General features: G+C 40.0%; 1 protein-coding gene across 4 annotated transcripts in view; it reads left to right on the forward strand.

Moving 5' to 3' along the window:
- Nucleotides 1-27208, forward strand: part of Patj (PATJ crumbs cell polarity complex component) — a 283552-nt gene that overhangs the window by 129779 nt on the left and 126565 nt on the right. For all 4 annotated transcript variants that reach the window (XM_069987179.1, XM_069987180.1, XM_069987182.1 and 1 more), the window contains exon 28: nucleotides 13606-13802. In XM_069987179.1, the coding sequence (XP_069843280.1) occupies nucleotides 13606-13802 (197 nt within the window). The remainder of the gene's footprint in view (nucleotides 1-13605; nucleotides 13803-27208) is intronic.

Here is a 27208-nt window from a genome sequence, read left to right on the forward strand (position 1 = left end):
ATCAGACAACTTGCTTTCCATCTTCTCAGACATCTTTATAACTGAGATGAGGACTAAGAATTTTATTTTTTAATTTATTTTTATTAGGGCATCGATACTTTATTATCTTTAAATGGTTGTACAAAGGGTTTCAATTTAACATGTCGATTTATGAGTACAAGGCATATCACGTGATTCCTATCATGTTCTACATTATTCTCATCTCTCCCAACCTCATCCTCATCCTCAATTTTCCTAGTTCCATTTTCACATATGTACATTGAATATTATGTCCCACCCTTCCTTTGTCTGCCCCTCTCCCTTGACTTCATATCCCACAACACCTCAGCTTCTGGCTTCCTGGTTTTATTTTGTTAGACTGTAGGTTGTTCAAAAAAGTTCTGTCATTGGAATTCTCTGTATATATTATACTTTATTTAATACATTTGCATATATATGCACATGTCTCTGCATATGATTACATATATGTTAAATCTAACTTTCTTTAGTTAATATGTTTGTGTGTATGTATATATATGCCAATGACCCTGTATAGGATTACTTACATATTTATATTTTAGATCTAACTTCCACATATGAGAGAAAAACATGCATTCTTCGACTCTTTGGTCTTGATTTTTACATAATATATCTTTCACATATTCTTGATCTATTCTTCCATTGAAGGGCAACTGGGTTGTTGTCTTAACTTGCCTAGGGTGAGTAGTATAGCAATGAACATGGTTATGCAAGTTTAGCTAAGGATTTTAGACAGCATTCTTTTGACCTTTTATCAATGAAGCAGCCTCATACATACAATCCAAGTGCACTACTACTGAGCTGCATCCCAAACTAACAATATTTTTAGTGTGTTTTAAAAGTATAGAGATATGCATATATCTGTGTATATGTATTTATGAATGTATGTAGTATGTATGTATGTATATATATTATTAATAGCTGAGTACCAGTGGCTTGCCACTATAATCCTAGCTGCTTGGGAGGCTGAGAACGGAAGATTGAGTTTGTGGCCTCCTTAGGCCAAAAAGTTTATGAGACCCTATCTTTTTCAAGAGCAAAGCATAATGATACGTGTCTGTAATCCTAATACTATAGGAATCTTAAAATAGAGCACAGCTTAAGCATGTATATCTCAAAAATGACAAGCAAAAGCAGGGCTGAAGGCATGGCCCAGTGAAAGAACATCCTAGCCTAGTTAGGACAAGGCCCTGAGTTCAAACCCTTCTACCACAATAATAATAATAATAATAATAATAATAATAATAATAATAATAATAATAATAATAGTGACTCCTTGTTTCCATTCCCAGAGATTGAAATTGTATAGCTGTGATACAGACACTAGACAGTACAGTGCTTTATGAAGAGCTCACTTGGGTGCTGAGGGACTTACTGAAGCAACGTAGATGATTTGAGATCATTGATATTCTTGCAGAAAGACCTCATGTGCAAATCTGTCAGGACTGAAGTGTGAGCCCCTGTGCTTGAATATATATAGGTGCATGCGTTACTTTCTTCCCTGATGAAGGTGGACAAATGCTCCTCCGCATTGATTTCCTATTACACTTCAACTGTTGAGGTAGTCAATGAATTTATACTTTGTCTTTGTAGATTGATCATTTGCCAACTGTATCTCCCCCACTGCATGGTTGCCTCAAAGATTCTCCACATCTCTCCTTATCAGAGGGATTTTGCGAGTGGGCAGTTTCCTCATGGCATGAAATAAAGAGAAGGACCTGGGAGGAGACCCATGGAAGCCAGAGATGAAGATAGCCCACCTATTACTGCAGTTCTCACCTGATTCAGTTGCCCAAAGATTGAGCCTCACAGTAGTGAGGCTGGCCTAATTGAGGAAGAATCTTGGATCTGCCCTCCAATGCACCATTCATTTGAAATCCTGTTCTGTGACCCTGGCTATCCTTTATTGTGAATTCTGGACCGGTTTCTTTCCTCTTGAAATCAAATGACTGGAGGAGTTGAACCTTCATTCTCGCATGACAGAAAGAAAGGTTCCAATCATATTGCATCTAGAGCTTTTTTTTTTTTCTTGTTCTAATACTGGAGCTTAAACTCAGGCCCTTGCTTTCACTTTTTTTTTTTTTTTTTTTTTTTTACTCAACGCTAACACTCTACCACTTAAGCCATATTTCCAAATCTGGCTTTTTGTTAGTTAATTGGAGACAAGAGTCTCACAGATTTTCCTGCCCAGGCTGGCTTCTCAGCCTAGGATTCTCAGATCTCAGCCTCCTGAATAGCTAGGATCACAGATGTGAGCTACTGACGCTTGACTGTATTTGGAACTTTTAATGTTTTTGAATCTTCAATTCAGCTTTCTCTTCCTTTCTTTAGTAAGTAGCATGGTGCAGGGGCCAGTATCTGTGATGGATTAATGTATTAAAAGTAGCTATTATTCCTTCTCTTTCTTGAATATCCTTTCATCCTAGTTTAGGTCCATTTTCATCACTCTTGGTACATAGTCATCTTCTCCTAAAACTCTCACAGAGCCATCCTTCCCACTGCTGTGTGGGAATCTATCACCAAACACTGGTCCTAGCATTTTATCCTTCTCTACCTGAAACATCTCTCCCACATGGTCCCAGAAGTAGCTGTCTCATTCCTACCACGCAAGAGCCCTTTCTAAAACGTCGTCACCCTGTTGTACTCTGTGTGTAAGACTCAAGCCTCAGTTATTACCCTTTTCCTATGTCGGACATCCAGATAGCTCCAAACCTTATGGGCTTTGTCTTTTAATTCTTTTCTACTTCCATATGCTGTTCAGTCATCTTTTTGGCCTTCCGGTCTCCTCTTTCCCCTTTCCCCACTTGTGTCTAAGACTAGACTTCATAAAGCCTCACAGGAAAGATTGCCTCTAGGAGTTCTGCTTCTTTCTCTAAGTTGGAACTTTGAAAAGAACTGAGGCACATTTAGAGTTCTCTTTTGTTACTCTAGCAGGTGTGAATATAACCTGCATTGTGTTTGTTGTAGGTAAGCATATCAGGTCTAGTGTCAGACAAGTTAAGACCCCAAGCTCAGGTCTACCAGCTGTGAACTTTTTATTTGGGACAATTTCTATTACCTCCAGTAACCTCAGTTCCATCATCTATAAGAAAAAACAAAGTTTATGCCTTATAAGATTGCTAGGAGAAAACTTGTTTTCTTTCAATCATGAAAATTTTTCAGACATTTGCAAACATGAAGAGAACAGTCAATGAATTCCCACATACTCTCCTTCTAAGTTTAGTAACTACCTTTGTTTCACACACATGTTATTTTATTTTTCCCAACTATCCTGTCTTTTCATACATCCATAAGCATCACTTCAAAATACAACCACAATACTAATGCCTGTGCCTAACACTCCTTTTTATTTTTTCTGATATATAATGCCTAACCACGCTTCTTTATTCTCCCAAACCAATTTTTATAGTTGGTTTGTTCAAATCAAAATGTAAACAAGGTTTGCACATTTCATTATTTTGTATTTCTCTTTTAAAAATTAATTGAGGAAAGGGTGACATTGATCAGGATGCACTGTACTCAGAATCTGACTTGTTGAACTGAAATCTCTTTGTACAACTACTTAAAAAATTAACTGAACTATATACATAGAAAACTGTACTGCAGTTTGTTGAATTTTTCCATGCAACCAGCATCCATCCAGGTCATTAATTGGAGCCAGACTATAGAACCCAAAATTTCTTTGTGCCTTCTCTGATTCACTATGTCTTCCTCTTCTCTGAAGTCACCTTTGTCCTGACTTCTAGTACCTTGTTTGTTTTACTTGGCTATGTGCATACTTTTCTGTCCTAGTTTGCTAGTGTTCAACCATGCTGTTATCTGTGCTAGTTTCATTGTTATATAATGTCTATTGTAAGAATCTGCAAAAATCTGTTTCTTGTTTCTACTGTAACAAGTGTCTTGTGGATTATATTTTGTAATCCAGAGCATGCCATAATGTCTAACAAAATCCACTTCAAATGTTATTTATACAATATGTCTTATGTTTGAAGTTTGCTTGCTGCATACTTATGTATTTGAATTTTGATTCAACTAATGGGAAAATATTAGATTTCCACTATTTGTTTTGCCCACCCTCTCCCACCATATGATCTCTTAAGGAAGTAATATTTTGTGTGTGTGTGTGTGTGTGTGTGTGTGTGTGTGTGTGTGTGCGCGCGCGCGTGCACCAGGACACAAGCTTAGCACTAAGGGCCTCAAGTTTTCACTACCCTTTTTCCACTCATGATTTGCACTTTATCACGTTAGCCACATCTCCACTTCTGAATTTTTGCTGGTTAATTGGAGATAAGAGTCTCTCAGGATTGTCTGCTTGGGCTGGCTCTCTGAACTGGGACACTCAGATCTCAGCCTCCTGAGTAGCAAGGATTATAGAAGCTAGCCACTAATGCTCTGAATAATTTTTTTTTTTTGCATGTTAGCTGCCTGACTTTAAATTTTTAAATAGGTGGTGATTTTTTTTTATTATTGTATCTAATGTGGAATGGATTCTTGTGAGCAAAAGGAATAAAATTGTTTTCCATCTTTGTGGTTCTTCCTGAGTTTCTTATATGGTTCTTTTTTTATACAATTCTGATCTCAATTGTCAACTAGTATCATTGACTGCAGAGCTGGATTCTCTGGGGCAAACACTGACTCTACCATCATTTCTCTGTGCCTTTATTTTCCTATCTATAAAACTGAGGATAAGAATACCTGCCTATAGGAGTCTCCATAAATATAGAGCTCAACTACCTAAGTATTTTATACAATGTGTAGCACATAGAGCTGTGTGTTAGCTGTTCTTATTATGCTCAATTTTGTCTTCATGGATTTTTAATTTATTCATTTTCATCTACTGGTTTATATCGTACTACCAAGTAGTCAACTTACTAGCAAAGTGTCTGCTGTACTTAGGAGAGACAATTTACTTTTTGGTTGTCATATCAAATATACCTCCTTTATTTTAATTTTTAAAATTATTTTCTTGGTCTGCATATTCTCTAGGGATTTGGTCCTTATTACCCTCATTCATATGTTGTTTCTGCTCATGAGTTGTGTTTTTTTCCCCCTTCATATATTTTTACTTCCCAAATCCCATGTACTAACTTTCAGACAATTAAAGATTGTTTGTTGCTTGAGAAAACTTAGACTGGGATGTTTATTATAACCTGATTTGTTTTAAAGGAGTGACATTGTTGTAAATCATATATGGAAATGTTTCAAAATAGTTTCTTTCCACCATATTATGATTATTCTTTGTTATTTGGAAACAGATCAGATAACTAAATGCTTCTGAAACTGCACTGAGTCATTATTCTGGTGTGTTGAGCATTTACTATTAAAATACTGGGCAGCGATTTGAATTAAGTTTCTTTCTTGGGAGAAAGGCTCTGTTACTTAGCAACACCTAATACTCTATGATAATAGGGAAATGCTTTGAGAACTGCACAAGTCTTAGTGGCTCTCTTAGACAAGGATGCTTTGATACAAAATTATGAGCAAGTTAGAATTCTCTCCTTCAGATACCATTGTCATGGGGCTAGAAAATCCATGCGTGAAACACGCATGACTGTTTAGCTGAGTCAGACTGTTCTCTGTCCAATTATTCTGGTCTGCTTTCCATTTGAAACACAAGTAAAGCTGGGTGCAGAAATAAGCAGGTCACTTAATCTCCTCATCTGTGACTTTCATTCAGACATGGAAGGACATCCTGGTTATTTGAAATAGCAACAACTGACCCATGGTGGAAGTGGAGGGGAAAACAACTATCTTTCCTTTCCATCACAGCTGAGCCATTGTAACCAAACACCAAGCATCAAGGAAAAGACATTCTGATTTCTTTAATATATGACTGATGTGACATGGGAGCCTTCAGGCAATGAACTCCCAAAGAAAAAGTGAACTTCTGTGTGTGTGTGTACACATTTTGTGCTAGGTTCAATGAAAAAGTCTTAGAAAATTGTGATTGGACAAAGAAGATCATTTACAAATGTTTATTGCAAGCACATCCCAGAAATACTAGAACAAGTAGTAAGATTCTGGATTATTCTCACACATTTAATGTTTTTTTGTGACTAGGTCATTTTCAGGTAGCTGTGTGCGGTGCATGCATGTGTGCTTTTGTAGAAAGGAAACACGATCCTTTAGATTTGTTTCTTAATTTTAGGGGAGCATACTGCCTTCAGTTAAAAAAATATTCCACCTCCTTAATATGATATATTTTTAGTGAAATTGAAGTAAGGAACTTAAAAAAAAAGTTCCCTTCCTATGTTGTCTTTTCACGCATCCCCCTTTCTCCAGCAGCCAGGAGAGTCAGTTTCTGGCCACACAGAGTCCCTTGCTATGGACTCAGGTCCAGTGCTGAGAGTTTGTGCTGACTAGACAAGCCCAAGGAGGAACACTAGCATTTCTTACTTAAATTTTGAATTGAAAAAAAAAAATATGAAGGTGATGTCTTGATTTTTTTTCTAAGTTGAGGATTGGGGTCTGTTTTCATATTCAACCTAACTTTGAGAATTGTAGTTGACCTTCTACTATACATATAAAGTAATTGTAATAGACTTATAGAAAACACTTTAGATTTGGGAGAGAAGAAGGCATCTTTAGAAGAAGAGAAACTACTGAGATTCTAAAATACTCTGTCATGGCTAGGAACATGGCTCAAGTGGTAGAGCACTTGTTTAACAGGCTCAAGGCCCTGAGTTCTGCCCCCAGTACTGCTAATATAGTAATGATAATGATCATAAATATAATAACAAGAAAAACAAGAAATGTGATAATAAAGTACTCTGTTATATAATCATGACAAACCACTATCTAATTCATAAGCCATACTTACAAAGACAGAATCTTTCTAATTAGAGTAGTTTTGAGCAGGGCATTTTTACAGGCTGCCTTAAAGCTGGTTATCTAGCTCACACCTGAAATTCTAGCTACTCAGGAGGCTGAGATCTGAGGATCACGGTTCAAAGCCAGCTTGGGCAGGGAAAGCCCATGAGACTCTTATCTCCAATAAACCAATAGAAAACCAGAAGTAGTGCTGTGGCTCAAGCGGTAGAGCGCTCGCCTTGAGCTGAAGAGCCCAGGAACAGTGTCCAACCCAGAGTTCAAGCCCCAGGACTGACAAAAAAAAAAAAAAAAAAAAAAAGGTTTTCTATAAACTTTATGGTTTCTGTAGGAAAAGAGACTTTACTGTATTACATGAGAGATCATTCTGTAGTTTATAAACCTGGTGATAGACAAGCCCTGGTGGCTCACCCCTGTAATCCTAGATACTCAGGAGCCTGAGATCTGAGGATCATGGTTAAAAGCCAGCCTGGGCAGGAAAGTTCATGAGACTCATCTCCATGAGCCTCTGGCAGTGGCGCTGTGGCTCAAAGCGAAAGAGTGCTAGCCTTGAGCAAAAATTGCTCAGGGACAGAGCCTAGGCTCTAAATTCAAGCCCAGGACCAACACCAAAAAGCAAAACAAAACAAAAACAACAAAGAGGACTTCTTAGCATCACAAATTATAAGGCTAGCCTGGGCGACATGTTAAGACCTTGTCTCAAAAAAACAGGATGACATCTTAGTATTCAAGACATCGTTCACATAAAAGGAAGCTGTGCTGGACATATCATATCACTTGGAGTCAATAGATGTGCCAGTAGTGGCCAGATTACTTTAGTTCCCTGCAAATGGAGGCATTGACAAAGGTGTGGACAGCTGGCAACGGCACAGTGAAGGGTCTAGTGTTCGTTGCATGACAATAGGAAGATTTGAAACAAAGCTTCTTAAGTGAAAGGAGAAATTTGAACTCATTTTCTTTAAAATGATACAGAAACAATTTAGCATGATTTCATGGGAAAAGAATTGAAGTGCTGGGCGCTGGTGGCTCACACCTATAATCCTAGCTATTCCAGAGGCTGAGATCTAAGGATTGTGGTTCAAAGCCAGCCCAGGCAGGAAAGCCTGTGAAACTCTTAACTCCATTTAACCACCAGAAAACTGAACATGGTACTGTGGCTGAAAGTGGTAGAATGTTAGCCTTGAGCCTAAAACCTTAGGGACAGTGCCCAGGCCTTGAGTTCAAGCCCTATGAATGACAAAAAAGAAAATTGAAATGCATACTATGTACATGGAAGACGAGTCATACACACACACACACACACACACACACACACACACACACACACACACACACACACACACACACGTGTGCGTATATTTTAACTAATTAATTTAGCATGGAGGGTGGCAGTACTGTGGTCTGAACTCAGGGTCTCTTGCTCTTATTTGGCTTTTTAATTCAAGACTGGGTCTCTACTACTTAATCCACACCTCCACTTCCAGCTTTTTGCTGGACTAACTGTACGTAGCATTTCACAGGCTTTTCTTAACCTGACTAGCTTTGAACCTCAATCCTTAGATCTCAGTCTCTTGAATAGCTAAGATTACAGGCATGAGCCACCAATGCCCAGCCATTCTTACTTCTTGATGTAGAAAATGTAGTTGCAGACTAGAGTTAGGTGGGTATAAGAGAAGATGACTGCATGATTTCTGTCTTTTCCTGGATTAAGTCTCTGATTCTGTGTGATAGAACCACATAACAATTATTTTATTGGAGGAGCCAAAGCTGCCATCACTTAAACCTCTTCAAGATATGAATTGAAAAGAAATCACAGGATAACCCAAATTCTGAAGCCTGAAAATGTTAGCAGTAAAAATTCAATTGCACATAGGTTCAGAGCCCTTGGCATTTTTACTGTCTCATTGTTCCTCCTATTTTATGATATACTCTTAAAAAAAGAAAGATAAACCCTAAACCTTTTTGCTTTTCAAGTCTCGTTAGTTCAATAGAGTGGGTTTTATTTTAGTTATTTGAGGAGCTGCTGTGAATTAACCCCAGGGCTATGTATATGCCAAGCACAGTCCACCACTAAACTATACCCCTCAACCCCTAAAAGTGGATTTTTTAAAAGTACATTTAGTGTTTTGTTTTCCTAGTAGCAGTGAAGTTTGAATAGGAATCTAAAGCAGGAATGGCTTCTTTAGCAGTAAAGGACTGCTTTGTGTCTGTCTTAGGCTTTTGGGTCTCCCATGGATTGCCTGGATGAAGGTGTGGGCTGGTGTTGCAATAATGTGGCATCACTTGTTGGCCAGGCAAATAGAGCAGAAAACAGCAGTGAGCTGAGTGGTCACGAGAGAGAACTAGAAGGAAATAAGAAAGCTAGAACAATGCTTTTAGGTAGCGCTGTGATGATAGACAGACAAACTTATCGTATGTCCTTACATTACCTACTAGCTCCAAAAAAAACTTTCCACAGTCTAACATAGCAGCTCTATATCCTTACATCTGGAGGCAGAGATGACACCTCTGACCCAATACAGCATTGTTTTTGTCTAATTGTGTGTGTGTGTGTGTGTGTGTGTGTGTGTGTGTGTGCGCGTGCGCGCGCGCGCGCGTGTGCATGCATGCCAGTCCTGGGTCTTGAACTGAGGGCCTGAGCTCTGTCTCTGAGCCTTTTTTTTTTTTTTTTTTTTTTTTTTTTTTTTGCTCAAAACTAGAATTCTACTCTCTGAGCCACAACACCACTTACAGCTTTTTTCTGAGTAGGTTATTAGACATAAGGGTCTCAAGCACTGTTCTGCCTGGGTTGGCTTCAAACTGTGATCCTTGGATCTCAGCCTCATGAGTAGCTAGAATTACAGGTATGAACTCTCAGCTTGTTTGTTTTTGTACTGGTACTGGGACTTCCAACTCAGGGCTTAAGTGTTGTCCCTTTAACATTTTTTTGTGTGTGCAAGTCTGGTGCTCTACCACATGATCCACACCTCCACTTCCAGTTTTTTGGTGGTTTGTTGGGGAGATAAGAATCTCTTGGATTTTTCTGCCTAGGCTAGCTTCAAACCACAGTCCTCAGATCTTAGTCTCCTGAGTAGCTAAGATTATAGATGTGAGCCACTGGTAAGGTACCCTGCTAATTCAGTAATTTTTAATCAGGAAAAGATTTTCTTATGGTTTCTACAATTTAATAGAAATTGCTAGTAAAAATGTGTAATCGTGTAAGTGTGCCCACTTCTTCAATGTCCCAGGCTTTCCTTTCACTGAGCTTTTAATTAGATAGCTATATGACTCATTGGTTGGCTTTTAGGAGATTAAAGCTGAGCAAGCAGGATAATTGGAAATGGTAATGAGGCTTTGGCCTTGTGCATACAGGGGGTAGCTGACCAACAACTGGCAGGTTGGCTGTGGTGTGTGGTGTTTGATGACTGGAGCTATGAGTTAGCTTAGCTGCTGACTCACTGAAACAGGTGGATGGCTGCAGTGGCTGGTGGTTTTCTTTTACCATTATCTCAGAATTATAACTAGTCACCAATATGCTTGTCTCTTGAGATAGATTTTGAGGTGCTAGGGAACAAATTCAGTAGCATAGCCTCTATTTTTTTTTACAAACCTATCATGGATTTGGACTTAGTGAACATTAGTTCCCTAACTAAATAGGATTGTTACGCTATCATTTAAAACACTAGATTGTGGTTTGAGGCCAACCCCTGTAGAAAAGTTCATGAGGCCCCTTCTCAACTCAGCTAAATGCAGTGGTACACACCTGTCATCTGAACTACTGGAAAGGCTGAGGTTGGGGAGGGGGGAAATCACAGTTTCAGGATAGCCTTGGTAGGAAGCAAGATTCTATCTTAAAAGTAACCATCAAAAGCTGGGTACTGGTGGGTTGTGCCTGTAATCCTAGCTACTCAGGAGGCTGTGGTCTGAGGATCATGGTTCAAAACCAGCCCAAGCAGGAAAATCCCTGAGATACTTATCTCCAGTTAATCATCAAAGAGCTGGACGTGGAGCTGTAGCTCAAGTGATAAAGCCTTGAATGTAAAAGCTAAAGGACACTGCCCAGGCTCTGAGTTCAAGCCCCAATTTTGACCCACACACTCAGGTGTACTTACGTGCGCGCGCGCACACACACACACACACACACACACACACACACACACGCATGTGTGCAAAAATAACCAGCTGAAAAACAGTTGGAAACTTGGCTTTGCAGTAGACTGCCTGTCTAGCAAATGTGAGGACCACAAGTTCAAAGCCAATACTGGCTTTCCCTAAATGACCACCTTGACCATTTCTACTGTACTACACCTATTCCCACCATCTCCCCCCAGAACCTTTCCATTACTCTAGTTGGAAACTACAGGAAGGATCTTGATTTCACACTTGACTGTCACAGTTGTTGGGGTATGTGTGTGGCTTAGGTCCATGATGATAGGGAGTGGTCCCTTGTGAGGATGCCTCAATGTGGTTGGTTCAAAGAGAGCCTGGGAGGGGCGAAGCCAGCCCCTTCCTTAGGGAGGGCTGGGGGCTTTTATTCATGCAGTCATGGGACATTTTTCACTTACTTTCACAGGTCTTGGTTTTCCTTATCATCAACAGAACTTAGAGGAAAAGATTATCTTTGTGGTCAACTTAAGATAAATTTCAAACCTCAACGTGAGCTGGAGATGTAGCTCAAGTGGGTAGCATGCTTGCCTTGCAAATACAAGGCCATGGGTTCAGTCTCCAGTTCCACAATCAACAAACCTTAACATAACTAAATAGTGCAAATAAAGCACGCCTGCTTATCCAGGGGCTTGAATTCAGGCCCTGGGTGCTATCCTTGAGCTTATTTATTCAAGGCTAGCACACTACCACTTGAGCCATAGCTCCACTTCTGGCTTTTCTGGTGGTTAATTGGAGATTAAATCTTTTGGACTTTCCTATGCTGGCTTCAAACTGTGATCCTCAGATCTCAGCCTCCTTAATAGCTAGGATTACAGGCATGAGCCACCAGGGGCCAGTATGGTTGAGACTTTTATTTAGGAAATAGCAGTTTCTTAACACTTGGAATTTTAATGGTGGTGTGCAAGAATCTTGGGGCTCGTGTGTCTCTATGTCCTTATTTATTAGAGGTCCACACAGCCTGACGTTCTTTGTAGCTAACAAAAATACCTTTGATTGATTTACTTCATTGTGAAAATGACTTGAGTGTTTTCCTATACAATAGTGTAACCCCATAGAGAGATATGATATTGTATGAATCTTAAACAAGTAGATTGGTGGACTGAGTTTAGATCTAACAGCAAAAACAATATGCCAAGCCAGGCATGGCCCAGGCCTATAAATTCTAACTTCTAGAATTTGCAAAAGCAAGAACAGGAGGGTTGTGTTTCCAGGCCAGTCTAGTCAGAAAAACTCATGAGACTTCCTCTCAATCCATAGCTGGTCATGGTGGCATATGCTTGTCATCCTAGTTTTAATCCATGAAATTGGGAGGATCATGGTTCTGGTCAGCCTAGGCAGCAAAGTTTCCAAGATTCTGTTTCTGTGTAAGGGACTACACATGGTATCACCACACACTTGCCATCCTAACTATAGAGGGAGGCCTAAAATAATTGAATCACATGCATGCCTGGGCTGGAAGCAAACCTTATTTCTAAAATGACCAGTGCAGAAAAGGGTTGGAGATGTGGTTCAGTAGTGGAACATCTGCCTAGCAAACACAAGGTCCTGAGTTCAAACCTCAGTACTGCTTTAAAAAAAAACCTTTAAATCCCCTTAGTTTGGCTTTCATAACTCTGTATTATTTTATATCATTTATGTATTTTATGTGCTTGTATAATTTATATATTTTAGAGGCTGGCGTATAGATCCATGGTAAAAACTTGCAAGATAGGTTTGATTACTAGCACTGCACAAATACCTCTACATTATAAAAAATAAATATACTTTAAATATAATTATGTTTAGCAATTATTCCTTGATTTTCTTTTCCATTGGAGCATATCTATAAAAATAGAAAAGGTGATTATTGTATTCAGTATTTATCTTCAAGATCAAGTATTTTGCTTAGTGCCTAATTGTTATTTATTAAATGTTTATTCTTTGTTTTCCTATTTATGAAAGGGAAGTGGGCATTAGGGACTGTGGTTTTCCCATATCATTTTTACTATCTTTTTTGTTTTTGCCAGTCCTGGGGCTTGAATTCAGGGTCTGAGCACTGTACCTGGGCCCTTTGTGCTCAAAAGTAGTGCTCTACCACTTGAGCCACAGCAGCACTTCTGGCTTTTTCTGAGTAGTTTATTAGACTTTAGAGTCTCACACACTTTCCTGCCTGGGCTGGTTTTGAACCATAATCCTTGGATCTCAGCCTCTTGAGTAACTAGGATTACAGGCATGAGCCATTGGTGCCTGGCTCATGTTTACTGTCTTATGAAAATATTAAATTTATTTCTATTGCCTTTAAGTCATTATCCATATGGGTTTCAATCAACATGTCAGTTTATGAGTACAATGCATCTTGATTGGTGTTACTCCTTCTATCATTCTCCCTTGACTATCTTAAAGGAGAATATAGGCTGAAACAATCAGAGGTGTCATAGGTAAGCTAAATTACTTAGATGGAAATAAAATAATATTTAACTGCAACTACCCATAAGGCTATGCTGGCCTTAAGTACATCAAAAGAACAACGGTGGTAATGGATTCATAATAATTGTGGGAAAAACCAATGACTCCATAATGTAGATTCAACTGCTCCAGTCTTTCTAACTTTCTTTCTTTCTTTTTTTTTAATAGAAAAAATCAGGCAAAGATATGCAGACTTGCCAGGAGAGTTGCACATTATCGAACTTGAAAAGGATAAGAATGGACTTGGCCTCAGCCTCGCTGGTAATAAAGACCGATCTCGCATGAGCATCTTTGTGGTAGGAATTAACCCGGAAGGACCAGCAGCGACAGATGGACGGATGCGTGTTGGAGATGAGCTCTTAGAGGTGAACTTCTCTTATGGTGAAATGCTTCGGGTGTGAGGAATATACAGGAAAATGAGATGAAGGGGCGGGATTTTAACGCATTGCCTTCAATGATTTAAGATCATTTTTCAAAGCAAGGAGAGAAAGCAGATTATTGGTTACCACTGTTATTTGCTTGAATAAAGATGAATCTCATGAGGTATTTGAAGAGCCTTTAAGTAAAATCTTGTGGAAGCCTACCAAAAGCAATAGGGCTAGTTTTTAATATTGACTCAAAGAGATTTAAAGCTGATTGTATATTAACCTAATGTTGCTAATGTATGTTTAAATTCTTTTGGGGGCTGGAATTAACTGTGAGTATAACTGTTGTTTTGTTTTTATTTTGCAAGTACATTAGAGCCAACAATAGACTGTGGATTTGTTACTAAGAGATAGTTTGGGGTAGGTTAGGTGATACATGCCAGGAGGACTGGAGTTCTGTACCAGCTCAGGCTAAAAGTTAGCAATGTCAGGCTTGTCAGACTCCAGAACCCAGTCTCTATTCACTAATGTATATTCTGGGGGGGGGGGGGGGGAGGGGAGGTTAGTAATCAAACTCAGGCCTTGTACATACTAGGCAAATGCTCTTCTACTGTATTATATCTCTGGACCCTATTGCTTAGTCTATTTTCTGCTACCATTAACACAATACCTTACAACAAGTTATAAAGATTTATTCTGACCTGCCATTCTGGTCCAAGATAGAGAGGCCACGTTTGGTGGGGTCCTTTTATTGGCCATATACTTAGTTGGTACAAGATATCTCATGGCAGGGCTGGGAAGGTAGCTCAGTGGTAGAGTGCTTGCCTTACATGCATGAGGCCCTGAGTTCGCTTCCTCAGCACCACATAATCAGAAAAAGCTGGAAAGGGTGCTGTGGCTCAAGTGGTAGAGTGCTAGTCTTGAGCTGAAGAGCTCAGGGACAGCACCCAGGCCCAGAGTTCAAGACCCATGACCGAAAAAATAAATAATAAGGAAGAAATATCATGGTGAGAAATAGGGAGGACTTGAGAGACTTTGCCAGTCTGACTACTCCTGCCATCACTATTATGCAATGTGTTGCATAACGGATTAATCTGTTTGTGAGCACAGAGCTCTAATCATCTGCTGAAGGTATCATATGGGTCCACCTCATAATATCTCATAAGGGGGATTAAATTTCAACATGAGTTTGAGAGGAGACAAACCATGTCAGTTATTGTACCCCATGTGTTTGGATCCTGATCTTCCTGGTCTATGATGCTCTCATCTGTAGGGTAAGAATCATGCATATCAAGTCACTATATGTGCTGTGCATAATTACACACAGACTTCCTGTCCCTTGTGGTATATGGAAACACTGTAAAGGCTATCATTTAGAACGTGAAGTTTCTATTTCTATTCTTATTAAGACTCAGAATGGAATGTCAGATGGGATCTGCAGGTGACAGCAACACTGACATTTTATTTCTGTGCCTGACATCTTATTAGACACCAGTAACAGGTAAGTGTAGCTGCAGGCCTGTGCAAGTGTTGTACAGGCTACTCTGCGCAGGGCCATGAGCGCTGGGCTTGGAAGACCTCCTTTAACCTTTTCCAACTCTCTGGTGTTTCCAAAGGGGCTTAGCATAGTGCATGCATAAGAGAGACCCAGATTTTCTTCTCTCATACGGTCAGCACAGACAGCATGCATGTTTTCCCCCACAGGATAAGCAAGTTCTCTGGTGGACACCAACTGTGGGTGTCTTATAATTCATTTTGACCAGATCTCTGAGCCTGATTGTGGGCTAGGCTTCTGCCTGAACAGTCACTGTAGTTTGGGTTTGATTCATTTGCTAGAGCAACTCAGAACTCAGGGGAACACTATACTCAACATTTGTATGCTTATGATATCAGACGGTATGAGGAAAGAAATGGAACAGTGGAAACACCTCAATGGAAAACATTCACAGGACATGGTATGGGAAGTCAGGTGGGGTCGACCTCCCTCTCTGGGAACACCACCTCTGGGTACTCTCACTGTTCAGCAACACACTGGCTCTCCCAACACTCTACTTGAGGGATTGTTTGATTTCTGAGATGAGGCCTTGTGATTTTGCCTAAGCTGATATCAAACTCCTAGAATTGAGTGATCATCCTACCTCAGCATCCATCCCAAGTGCTGGGACCACAGGCATGCATGACCACGCCTGGTTTAGTTAAGGGGATTTGTGGAGCGTTTATCACACAGACATTAATGCCTCATTAATTCAGTCCCTCTAATCTTTATTCTCCCTAGAGGATTGGGGTATGAAGGGACAAAAGTTTAAAGCTTTGAATTATGGCTTGGTCTTTCTGATGAGCAGCTCTATCCAGAAACCCACTAAGAATTACTTCATTAGAGCTGGGAATATAGCTTAGTGGTACTTGGCTATCATGCCCTAGGTTCCATCCCCAGCAGCTTGGATGAGGGCATGTGGGAGAAGCTGACTTGTTAGAACAAAGTCAGTAATGGGAGTCAATGACCAAACACTAGAACAAAAGATGCACCTAGCATCCCTGTTGCTCAGGAGATTACAAGGCATTAGCCTTGTGTGTTGAGGCCAGAGACTGTGTGTGTGTGTGTGTGTGTGTGTATTCCTATGACAGTATCAAAGCATGGCAAATAATAACTTTTAATGAAGTCCCATTTCCTCCTTCACATATGGAAACTTCAAGTGCTATATACCAGGCTGAGGTCTAGAAAAGGATCCTGACTAGGAACGTTACCATAGCTGGGCATTGGTAGCTCATACTTGGAATCCTAGCTACTCCGGAGGCTGAGATTTGAGGATCATGATTTGGAGCCAGCCCAGGCAAGAAAGTCTGGAGACCTTGTCTCCAATTAACCACCAAAAAGCTGAAAGTAGAGCTGTGGATCAAGTGGTAAAACACTAGCTTTGAGCAAAAATGTTCAGGGACAGTGTCCAGGCCCTGAGCTCAAGCTCCAAGACCCAACACCAAACAATAACAATGAAAAAAATGCTCACATTATACCTAGCTGGACTTTCTTCTTTCCTATCACCTTCTAAATTTGGTCCATTTATTTATTTATTTATTTGTATTTATTATTTTTGGAAATCTTTCTTTTTTCCCATTTTAAAAAATGGTTATGATAAAGGTGATATACAGAGGGGTTACAGTTACATGTCAAGTAATGAGCACATTTCTTTTTGGACGATGTCATTCCTTCCCTCCCTCTTTCCTAGGTTTTCCCTCCTATCCCTACCCATAAGTTGTATAGTTCGTTTTTAACGTAGTATGTAATGTGCCACTGCTGAACTTGTTCAACATTTTGTTCCTCTATTTCTGTGTGTATTTATTATTTACAAATAGAGTTTATTATCTTTTGTTGTACAGAAGGATTGCCATTCAACAAAGCAGTTTATAAATACAGTGTATCTTGATCACCCCTTTCATCATTCTCCCCCATTCCTCCCTTATTTTTTTAATTTTGCAGGCTATGCATTGGATTTTATTACTGCATCCCCTCCTTCCTCTCTTTGTCTACTTCTCTTGATCCTTTTATTGCATTTCACAATTTCATCTTCATTCAGAGATGCAAAGGGCAAGAAGATTAAGCATAGCAATAAGTTAATTCTACTTTTCTGTCCCCATGGTTTCAAAATGCAACAAATAAAAAATATGTTGGAACACGTATTAGTCATGTATCACTTCTCACAACCTCAACTAACAGCCTTTTCCAAGTAGTTATTCTGCAAATAATCCTCAGCCTTTGTCCTATGGCAGGGACTCTGTGGACCAGGTGTTGATTCTCCATACCTGGTATTGTCCTCACAGGGCTTTTAGTTCAGCCACTGGATAGACAGCATCAACCTCAGGGGTGTGTGAATTAAGAAGAGAAATTTTGCCACAGCCCTTGGCACTAGTAATAACTGAATTCATTTTAGTTTATGGTATCTATAAGATAACATTTTTGTATCTGGAGACATGGTAGCATATGCCTATAATCCCAGAGCTTGGGGGATAGAAATTGAAAGATCATGAATTTGGGGTCAGGTTGGTCTACATAATAAATTCTAGGCCAACTTGAACCACATAGCCAACAAAAAGAAAAGTGGTTGTGGATTTGTGTGATTCAGTTCATTTGGAATTATTTATAACTAATACTTTGATGTTGAAAAACATACGTTAGAGAAAAATCATCTTATTCTTTCGTAGCTCTGTATAGCATCTTGAAAAAATTTGTTTTCATGGGCATACCAGAGTCTTAAGCAATTGTAACTCAACTTCTCATGTGACCATTTTGGCTTTAAGTCTAGAGTGAGAGTGGGAATAAGTTTATGTAGAAAATGTTTCTCTGGTTTCTTTTTATAGCTCAGAAAAAGAAGTTGAGTCATTTATCTTTGTTATGTGGACTGGTATATAGTATTATATCAAATCCAATGTTCTTGTTAGCCAAGAACAGGAAATCAGTGTTGTAGTGAGGGCCAGGAAAGCTAAAAGCCAGCATCACTGAGCTGATCTTGGACTCTGCAGTGCCTTGGAGGAAGCATTTGCAAGTGAGCTTTTAGGTTCCACTTGCTGGGCTCCAGGTATAACAAATCACATGTATTTGGTGGTCTGCTCACAGTGTGTTTGTTTTATATATCTGAAGTATCTCTGTGTCTTGATTATTTTCACTGAACCTATCACTTGCATTATTTCTCTTATTCCATTGTTCACAACCTCCTTTTATTTCCTTTGTATCTTATTTCTTTAAGACCCTAACATGAGGCTAAGAAGTAGGAGAATTGTGGTCAGACACACCCCATGTCTTTTTGTAAGTCAGAAGCTCTGCCTCCACCAGAGCCCCGTGTGGGACTGCCTTGTTACGGTGGAAGAGCGAGTTCTGTTCGTGGTGGGCCTGTCCATGTATAAAAGAAACTTTACACAAAACTCCCAGAAGACCATGTGATGAAATCTCAGCTCCTTCTTCTTGTCCTTCAATACTAGTATGTATGGGGAACTGAATTAATTTCAAAAGGCATTAGCATATTATTACCATGTAGATTGGACTAAGGCTTGCACTAAGATATTTGGCTTCCCTGAGCAATTACTCCCAGAAAATGCATGGTTGCTGCCATATAAATGTAGAATTTATTTGTAAACCTCCAGTGTAAGTGCTATGCTGGGATTGGAGGGACTTGCCAGGTCACAGTGGTGGCCAGGAAGAACTGAGAAGGTGGGCAAGAACACACTATGGATCAGGCTGCATGTAGAGCTGGCTCCTGGCTCCCAAGTCCTTTGATACTAAGGGATGGGAGGTATACTCTCTTAGTCACAAGCACCTGCCAGGCCAGCCTGCACGAAATCCTGTCATTTGTCTGTGCATGGTATGGTATTTAAGAACTATGGAAAATAAGAAGCATGAATAATTCCCAGGCTCACCAGAGAAAAAGACATAGGACTACAGGTAAATTTATATTTTACTGTCTAGTAATACTAATTTGGTTTTTAACTTTTGTTTTCCTTTCTTTTCAAATCAGCATGCCACTTTGGGAGTACAATGCATCTTGATCAAACTCACTCCTTTCATCCTTCTCCCCCATCTCTTTCAACCCAATCCATTCCCTCAGTTTACCTGGTTCCATTCTCACACATGTATATTGAATATTAGTAATAGTAGCTATCAAATTAGAACCATGAATGTTAAATGGCTGATCCAGCACTTCCTGTCTGAGTGCCAGCAGTTCACCCTGAACCTCTCTTCTCTGGAAGCTCATGACAGAGCAAAAGAATCACTTGCTTTTGTGCATCCCTTGATAGACTTACTTTACAATCAGAAGCTTCTGTGATCTTCATGGGCTCTTTTCCATTCTTACTACATTTGATTGTAATTTTGCAAAGTGTTTTTCAAATTTTTATTTTTAGAGGTACTGAGGATTGAGCCTAAGGACTTTGTTCTTAGCTTTACCACTTGAGCCAGGCCCCTCATCCTTTTGCTTTTGTTACTTTTTTTTTTTTTTCCAAATACAGTCCTTCACTTTTGTACAGGCTGGACTTTGAACTACAATTCTCTGCCCTTTACATCATAAGTAACTGGTTTGGTTGTTTTGTTTTTTTTTTTTTGAAGATAGGACATGAAAATCTTTTTTGCCTAGACTGGCTTTAAACCATAATTCTCCTATTTCCACATCCCTTGAAGTATGTGTCTTTTGGTGGTATTGGGGACTGAACTCGGGGCCTAGTGTTTGCTAAGCAGGTAACTGTCAAAAACCTCATGCAACAAATGATCCCATTTATAGACACAGTAATTTGAGTCACAGAAAGATGAATGAGGCATTTAAACTAAAAGTATATTTTCCTATATTTTTACTATTAGAAATAAGTCCTTTATAGCTAATAATGAAAATAGGTTTATTGATTTTTGATTTGTATTGATCGGTATTTGATTGGCACTTATTCTTGTAGATGTGATTTTATTATTAAATCTCAAAGCTATTAAAAGTGGTTTACTCAAACTTGACACTAATAAGTATTTTGAGCTGATGCTGAATGTGATCTTCTCATAAACATAGCTGAAGTCAGCCACTGTGTAGTTTTGTAAAATAATCTGTAACCTGGTTCATAATACTACAGTCATCAGAAGAACCTTGTACAGTGCTTATCACAGCATTGTAACCCGTGGCTACCTGGGGTTGTAATGCTCAATTTGAATGCAAAGAATTGGAAAAACTTAGAAGAAATTATATTAAGTGAAGTAAACCAGACCCAGAGAAAGAAAGGTTGCATGGTTTCTCTCATTAGTGGTAGCTAAAATGTACCTATAAATCTATAAGCAAACACACTGGATGGCATGCAATCAGTTACAAATGAATTAACTGAATTCTAATTGGCACTATGAAGTGCTCAAATAGTACCTTTTTTTTTTTTTTTTTTGTCGGTCGTGGGGCTTGAACTCTGGGCCTGAGCGCTGTCCCTCAGCTCTTCAGCTCAAGGCGAGCGCTCTACCACTTGAGCTACAGCACCACTTCCAGTACCTTTTTTTTTTTTTAAGGAAAAAAAAAAGCCAGCATAATAATGTGTACTTGCAAGGGGGGCGGGGAATGGCAAGGAGAGAGGAGGTAGACAATGAAGGGGGAAGTAGGAAGCGAATGCAGTCAAGAATTCATTGTATATACCATAAAATTGAGAAAGGAAAGGAAAGGGGTGGGTCGAAGGGGGACAAGATTGTTGAAAGGCATGACACAGATCAAGATGCATTGTATTCATATAATGATGCCTTCCTTGTACAACTACCTACAGATAATTTTTTTTTTTTAAGAGAGAATGGTGGGGAGGAAAAGAGTTGGGCTTTCTTGGGAATTGTCCTACTCTTCAATACTTAACATTTCCTGGGTAGTGCTAATTCTTTCTGTGCATTCTCTCTTCATTTCCACAGCAACCCTAGGGTGTAGTACTGGTTTTGTCCTCTTACATGTAGGGTCCTGGGGACAGGAATGGACTGGATGTACAAGCTAATGTTGGCTTGACTGACTCTCAAGGCTAAGTTATTAAGTTATTTAGTTCTGGTTTCATGATGATTTTAGAAGGTAATAAATAAATTCCTTCCTAGGTGTCTAGGGGCTTCTCTGAACTTCTTAATTAAGGAACGTTCCCTTCCATTCCCCCTGGAGCTGAGCCTTTGCTGGCACTGTGCTGCTTAGCCCTTATGTAAACCTGGCTCCTGTCTGGTGACCTCATTCTTTTCTGGGTGTCCTGCTGTGAAGTCTTTGAGCTCTATTTTTGCCCATTTTGTTCCTGATTCTGGCTTGTTATGGGAAAGAGATCTGAATTATTTAGTTGCACTTCATTGTCTTTATGCCACTGAACTATTTAGGCCAAAAGTCTATATCCTAACTGTTCTCTGGAAGGAATGACAGTCATTTCATTTTTATTACTGGCGCTCTTGTTACCGGCTCACACAAATGTGATCTCTCGCCAGTGAACCAGATTACCTCAAAGTCCTGGACAGAAGGTGCCATCAATACTAAAAGCAGAAAAACTGCGATTGGAGATGCTGAGGGTGCAGGGGAGAACTGTAAAATAGGGAGATGGCGGGGGGTGGGGGTGGGGAAGGGTCTCCTGTCAGCTGGGCCTGCCCGCTCTTCTGGGTTCTACCATTCTTTATCCTATCATTCAAGATGAATAATAATAAGTCTTCCCCCACTCATCCTTCCCCCACCCCACCCCCACAGTCCAGCCTCTTCTCCATTGTCTTTGTCCTCATACATGTCAGAGTGACTGTATTGACATGCAGCCTAGAAAATCTACACTAAAGTTGTTCTGAAGGGTGTTCTCACTCCCTTGGCATTGAAGTTTGAACTCAGGGCCATATGCTTGCTCAGCTAGTGCTTTGCCAGTTGATTCATGCCTCCAGTCTTAACTCTTTGCTGGTTATTTCACACTATGACTTGATGTGCATTTCCCCAGCCCAGAGCATGTAGGACTCACAAAACGGCTACATTTGGGGGCTTGGCCCCATGCTTGCACTTCTGGCTGGCAGGAGGTACTTTATCTTTCCTTCTCTCTTTTTTTTTCTTCCTACCTTATCCTGATAACACTGAAAACAAATCCTTGCTAAAATTCCCACCTTGAAGTAGTACTGTGGCTCAAAGTGATAGAGCACTAGCTTTGAGCAAAAAGCTCAGGGACAGCACCCAGGCCATAAATTCAAGCCCCACAACCAAAACAACAAGAACAACAAAAATCGCCACCTTGTCAGATGCTCCACTATGTGAGACATTGTGAAATGCTTTTCCTGTGTGACTCTCAAGTTCTCTCAGCTTCCTGGGTACTGGCCCCTCATCCTGTCTGTCTCCCAATCTCTCTCTAATATCATACAGCACTTTCACTTCTGGTTTTCTGGTGGTTAATTGGAGATAAGAGTCCCACAGGCTTTCCTGCCTGGACTGGCTTTGAACCCCAATCCTCAGATCTCAGCCTCCTGCGTAGCTAGGATTACAGGTGTGAGCCTCTGGCACCTGTCTTATTGCTGCAATTTTCCATCAAACATTTTCAGACTGCAGTGGATCACAAGTAACTGAAACTTTGGAAAGCAAGACTTTGCATAGGAAGTTTGATGTCGGATCTTAGCCATCGCCTGGTACTCCTTTTCCATCAAAGGAAGCTGTTTGCATGTGTAACAAAAATATTTACATAAAGATATAAGAAAATAATGCTTTTAAATTAACCCTTGAATTGGAGTTTTCTTAGCCCTTGCCACCTACCAAGAAGAGATGGGATTCTGTTTGCCCAAATTGGATGGAGGAGTTGGTGGCAATTGGGGGATGAGGGTAAGGACTAAGATTTCCGTCCCTCACCTTATCAAGGTGAGCTGCTTGTCCCAGAGGAGAGGCCCAAGCCTATTAGAGACTTTGACATTATGCCGGGTACTGGTGGCTCGTGACTGTAATCCTAGCTACTCAGGAGGCTGAGATTCAAGAATCGTATTCATTCTGATGGCAGCATAGAATTCTGTTGTGGATATGTACCACATTTTCTTGATCCATTCATCTACCGAGGGGCATTTGGGTTGGTAGAAATAGAAAGACTTGGAAAAAATTATATTAAGTGAGGTAAGCCAGACCCAAAGAAAAGCAGGTCACATCATCTCCCTCCTCTGTAAGAACTAGAATATGTTGAAGATACTCTTAACAGATCCCAAACATTTAGTGCAAAGGACTATATATAATGAAGCATATTAACATGAACTCCAACTTTTAGAAAAAAGAGGCTCTCATTAGACCCTGTATACAGTTCATTCTTTTTCTCTGTTTTTCTTTTTATTCTCCATGTTTTCCCTCATTTGCAATAATTAGTATACATCTAGGATAATTTTATCAGATGAGCAGAAAAGCTCAAAAGCTATAAGATGATGCTAAGCGAAACAAACCCCAGGGTATGGACAAAAGTGGTTCTTTGTTGTGGTGGTTTTTTAATGTACTATGTGATTGTTTTGTTTCCTTTGTATGTTCTTCCCCCTATGGTATATCTCCTGTTGTCACTGTACTTGATATTGGTACCCTGCATCTTGTATATACATTTGTCCAATTTGTGGAGGGGACGGGGAATAACAAAACACTGAAACAAAGACACAGGATGACCCATTGCAACAAGGATACCCACAAGCCACTTTACAATTTTGGCGGGGGTGGGGGGGTGGGGGGTGGGGAGGATAGTAGGAGTACAACAAAGGAAGGAATAACAATTCTCAACAAGAAATGTGCTCATTGCCTTACTCATGTAACTGTAACCCCTCTATACAGCATCTTTACAATAGAATAATTTTTTTAAAAAAAAGAATCACATTCAAAGCCAGCTTGTGTAAGAAGGTCCACGAGACTTTCACCTCCAACTAACCACTTGACAAAACAAAAGTGGAGTTGTTGCATAAAGTGGTAGAGTGCTAGCCTTGAGCAGAAGAGCTCAGGGACAGCTCCCAGACTCTGAGTTCAAGCCCCACAACTGACAAAAAAAGAAAGTTATGCTATAATGCCTCATACTGATAGAAGAACATGGTTCTCCTGCAATATTTAATCAGCTCTTTCATTCAGAGTTTTTGATCTGCTTTTATTTGTTTATTCAGTTCTCTCTATCTCTGTTTCCCTCTCTCCTAGGGATTGATTCAACTCAGGATGTGTGAGCCCATGCTAAGCACATATTCTATATCCCCATTCCCAAAGCAATAGAAAATTATCTATAGGCAACTATTTGTTCAAGTGAACAAACCCACAGCACCTGCACAGGAACACTAGTTCTCTGTTCACTTCCTTAATGTCAGTGTTTTTCAACTATGTCAGTGTTCAAGATGCAAACAATATTTTACTCTCTCTTAATGCATCATTTTTAGAAAGATAATAGCTTTGCCTTTAGAAAACATTTCAATGTAACTAGTTTGAGAGAAAATCAGTCATGTGTAAGCCTTTTAAATGAATTTCATCCTTTGGAAACATTGTGCTGTGCTGGAAGTAGATGGCTGGGTTTGCCGAAGACCTCACTTCTCAGCATATCCACTTTCCTAGTCCCTCAAACCCACCTCTTTGCCCAAGGTATCAACAAGTGGCTGTTTGTATGTATATTGTTGGGGTTTTTTTTAGAAAAATTAATATAAGCTTTCATAAATCTTTACTCTTGTGGAATTGTGTTTTAGCTTTTATTTTTTGTTTGTTTTTATTTGTTTGTTTTGGTAGTAAGGCTTGAACTCAGGGTCTAGGGTGTTGTCCCTTAGTTTTTTCTCTCAAGGCTGGAGCAGTACTTTTTGAGTCACAGCTTTACTTCCTGCTTTTTTGCTGGTTAATTGAAGAGTCTCATAGACTTTCTTATCCAGGCTAGATTTGAACTATGATCCCCTCAGATCTCAGCCTCCTGAGTAGCTAAGATTACAGTTGTGAGCCCCGGCACCCCAGCTGGAATTGTGGTTTTCCCTGAGTTTTAGTCATCTTCCCTGGCCCATTCTAGCCTTCATAACCCTTTCATTCCTTCCGTTCTCACATCTACAAGCCTAAGGAAGTGTTTTGGAAAGTAGGATCTTTCCAAAGTGGGATCTAATGCCCTAGGTTTTAGACAGGAAAAAATATAAACATACAAGGGCTGTTTTGTTTTGGTTGGTTTGTATGTTTTGAGACAGGATCTCACTGTGTAGACTAGGCTGATCTCAAACTCATTGTCTTCCTGCCTCAGCCTCCCAAGAGGTAGGATTATAGCCATGTGCCACCATACCCAGCACAAGGACTTTTTTGAACAGTACCTATCTACCTCCTCCTTTCCTCTTACCAAAATCTGCACTAAAGCACCTGTGAGTTCTGAAGGAAGGCTCAGAACTGTGTATGTTTTCACTTGTTTTTCTCCAGGCCTGCTAAGCTTCCCTCCACTCCTACTTAAGGCCGCTATCCTCTTTCAAGAAGAGAAATGCTTCTGATTTACGCCTATATCCGTTATATGGATATGTAATTATTTATCTCCACAATGTGTATCACTCACCAGGTCCTCTTTGTGTGTGTGTGTGTGTGTGTGTGTGTGTGTGTGTGTGTGCGCGCGCGCGCGTGCGTGCATACATGCACATGTGCAAGTATTGAGGCTTGAACTCAGAACCTGGGATCCATTTTTGCCTTTTTGCTGTTTAACTGGAGATAAAAGTCTCAGTCTTCCTGTCTTGGAATCATGATCCTCAGATTTTAGCCTCTTAAAAAGCTAAGATTACGGGGCTGGGAAGGTGGCTCAGGGGTAGAGTGCTTGCCTTGCAAGCCAGAGGCCCTGGGTTCGATTCCTCAGCACCACATAAGCAAAAAGAAAAAAGCCGGAAGTGGCGCTGTGGCTCAAGTGGTAGAGCGCTAGCCTTGAGCTGAAGAGCTGAGGGACAGTGCCAAGGCCCAGAGTTCAGGCCCCATGACCGGACCCCCCCCCCCTCCGAAAAAAGCTAAGATTACGGGTGTGAGACCCTGGCGCCTGGCTAGGGCAGGGACTGAGGCAGAGTAATTTCTGTAGCATGGCTTTCAGATAATCTGGCATGTAGGATGGTGTTCAGTGCTTGGGGCCTATGAGAGGTCCCCCACCCTGGCCACAATGTGCAGGGACACTGACTAAGTGAACAAATAGATGAATGTACAGCTTGTCTGCTGTCCTTTCACTGGAATACTTACTGGTTTAGGACATATTTTGTGAGCCTTCTAGGTCAGAATTAATATTTTATAGAGTTAAAAATGAGTTATCCTGTATTTTCACAATTAAAAAAAAATGAGTTACCTGTTATATGATTCTTTCCTTTACCTCAGACAAATACCATAAACATTTCTGATTTACCCAAAAGCTTTTGGGGCTCAAAAAGATTTGGCTATAAATTCTAGCTGTAGATTTGTTGTCAGTCAAATTTGTTGAACTCACTAAGACCTAACTTCTCCATATGTATGATTGAGGTAATAGTACATTTTTTAATTAATTTGTGAAAGATAAGTAAAAATCTGAGGAATACACTCACATGTATAGTATTTGTGCTTTTTAGCATTTTGTTATTGATGAGTTTTGATGTTATTGGGGTATGAACTCAATGCTTGAGCTTGCTGAGCAGCTGTTTCACCACTTGTTCTATGCCTCCAGCTTTTTTTTTTTTTTTGCTCAGGTTATTTTTGAGATTGTGACTTGCTTTTCCGGTGCTGGCCTGTACTGTGGTCCTATCCATACCTGTACACTTTCTGCCATAGCTATAGTGGCAGGTGTGTATACCATCATGATTATGTTGTGATGGGTCTTGTGAATTTTAAAGTCATTTAAACTATATAGTCATTAAAAGTATAAAGTCATTCTAAACACCGGATTTGTTCCTCCTCCTCCTTTTCTTCTCCTCCTCCTTCTCCCTCTTCTCCTCTTTCTTCCTCTTCCTCCTCCTCCTCCTCTTCCTCTTCCTCCTCCTT

Source organism: Dipodomys merriami, unplaced genomic scaffold, assembly GCF_024711535.1.
Source record: "Dipodomys merriami isolate MVZ:Mamm:240054 unplaced genomic scaffold, mDipMer1.0.p SCAF_34, whole genome shotgun sequence".
Classification (NCBI taxonomy): domain Eukaryota; kingdom Metazoa; phylum Chordata; class Mammalia; order Rodentia; family Heteromyidae; genus Dipodomys; species Dipodomys merriami.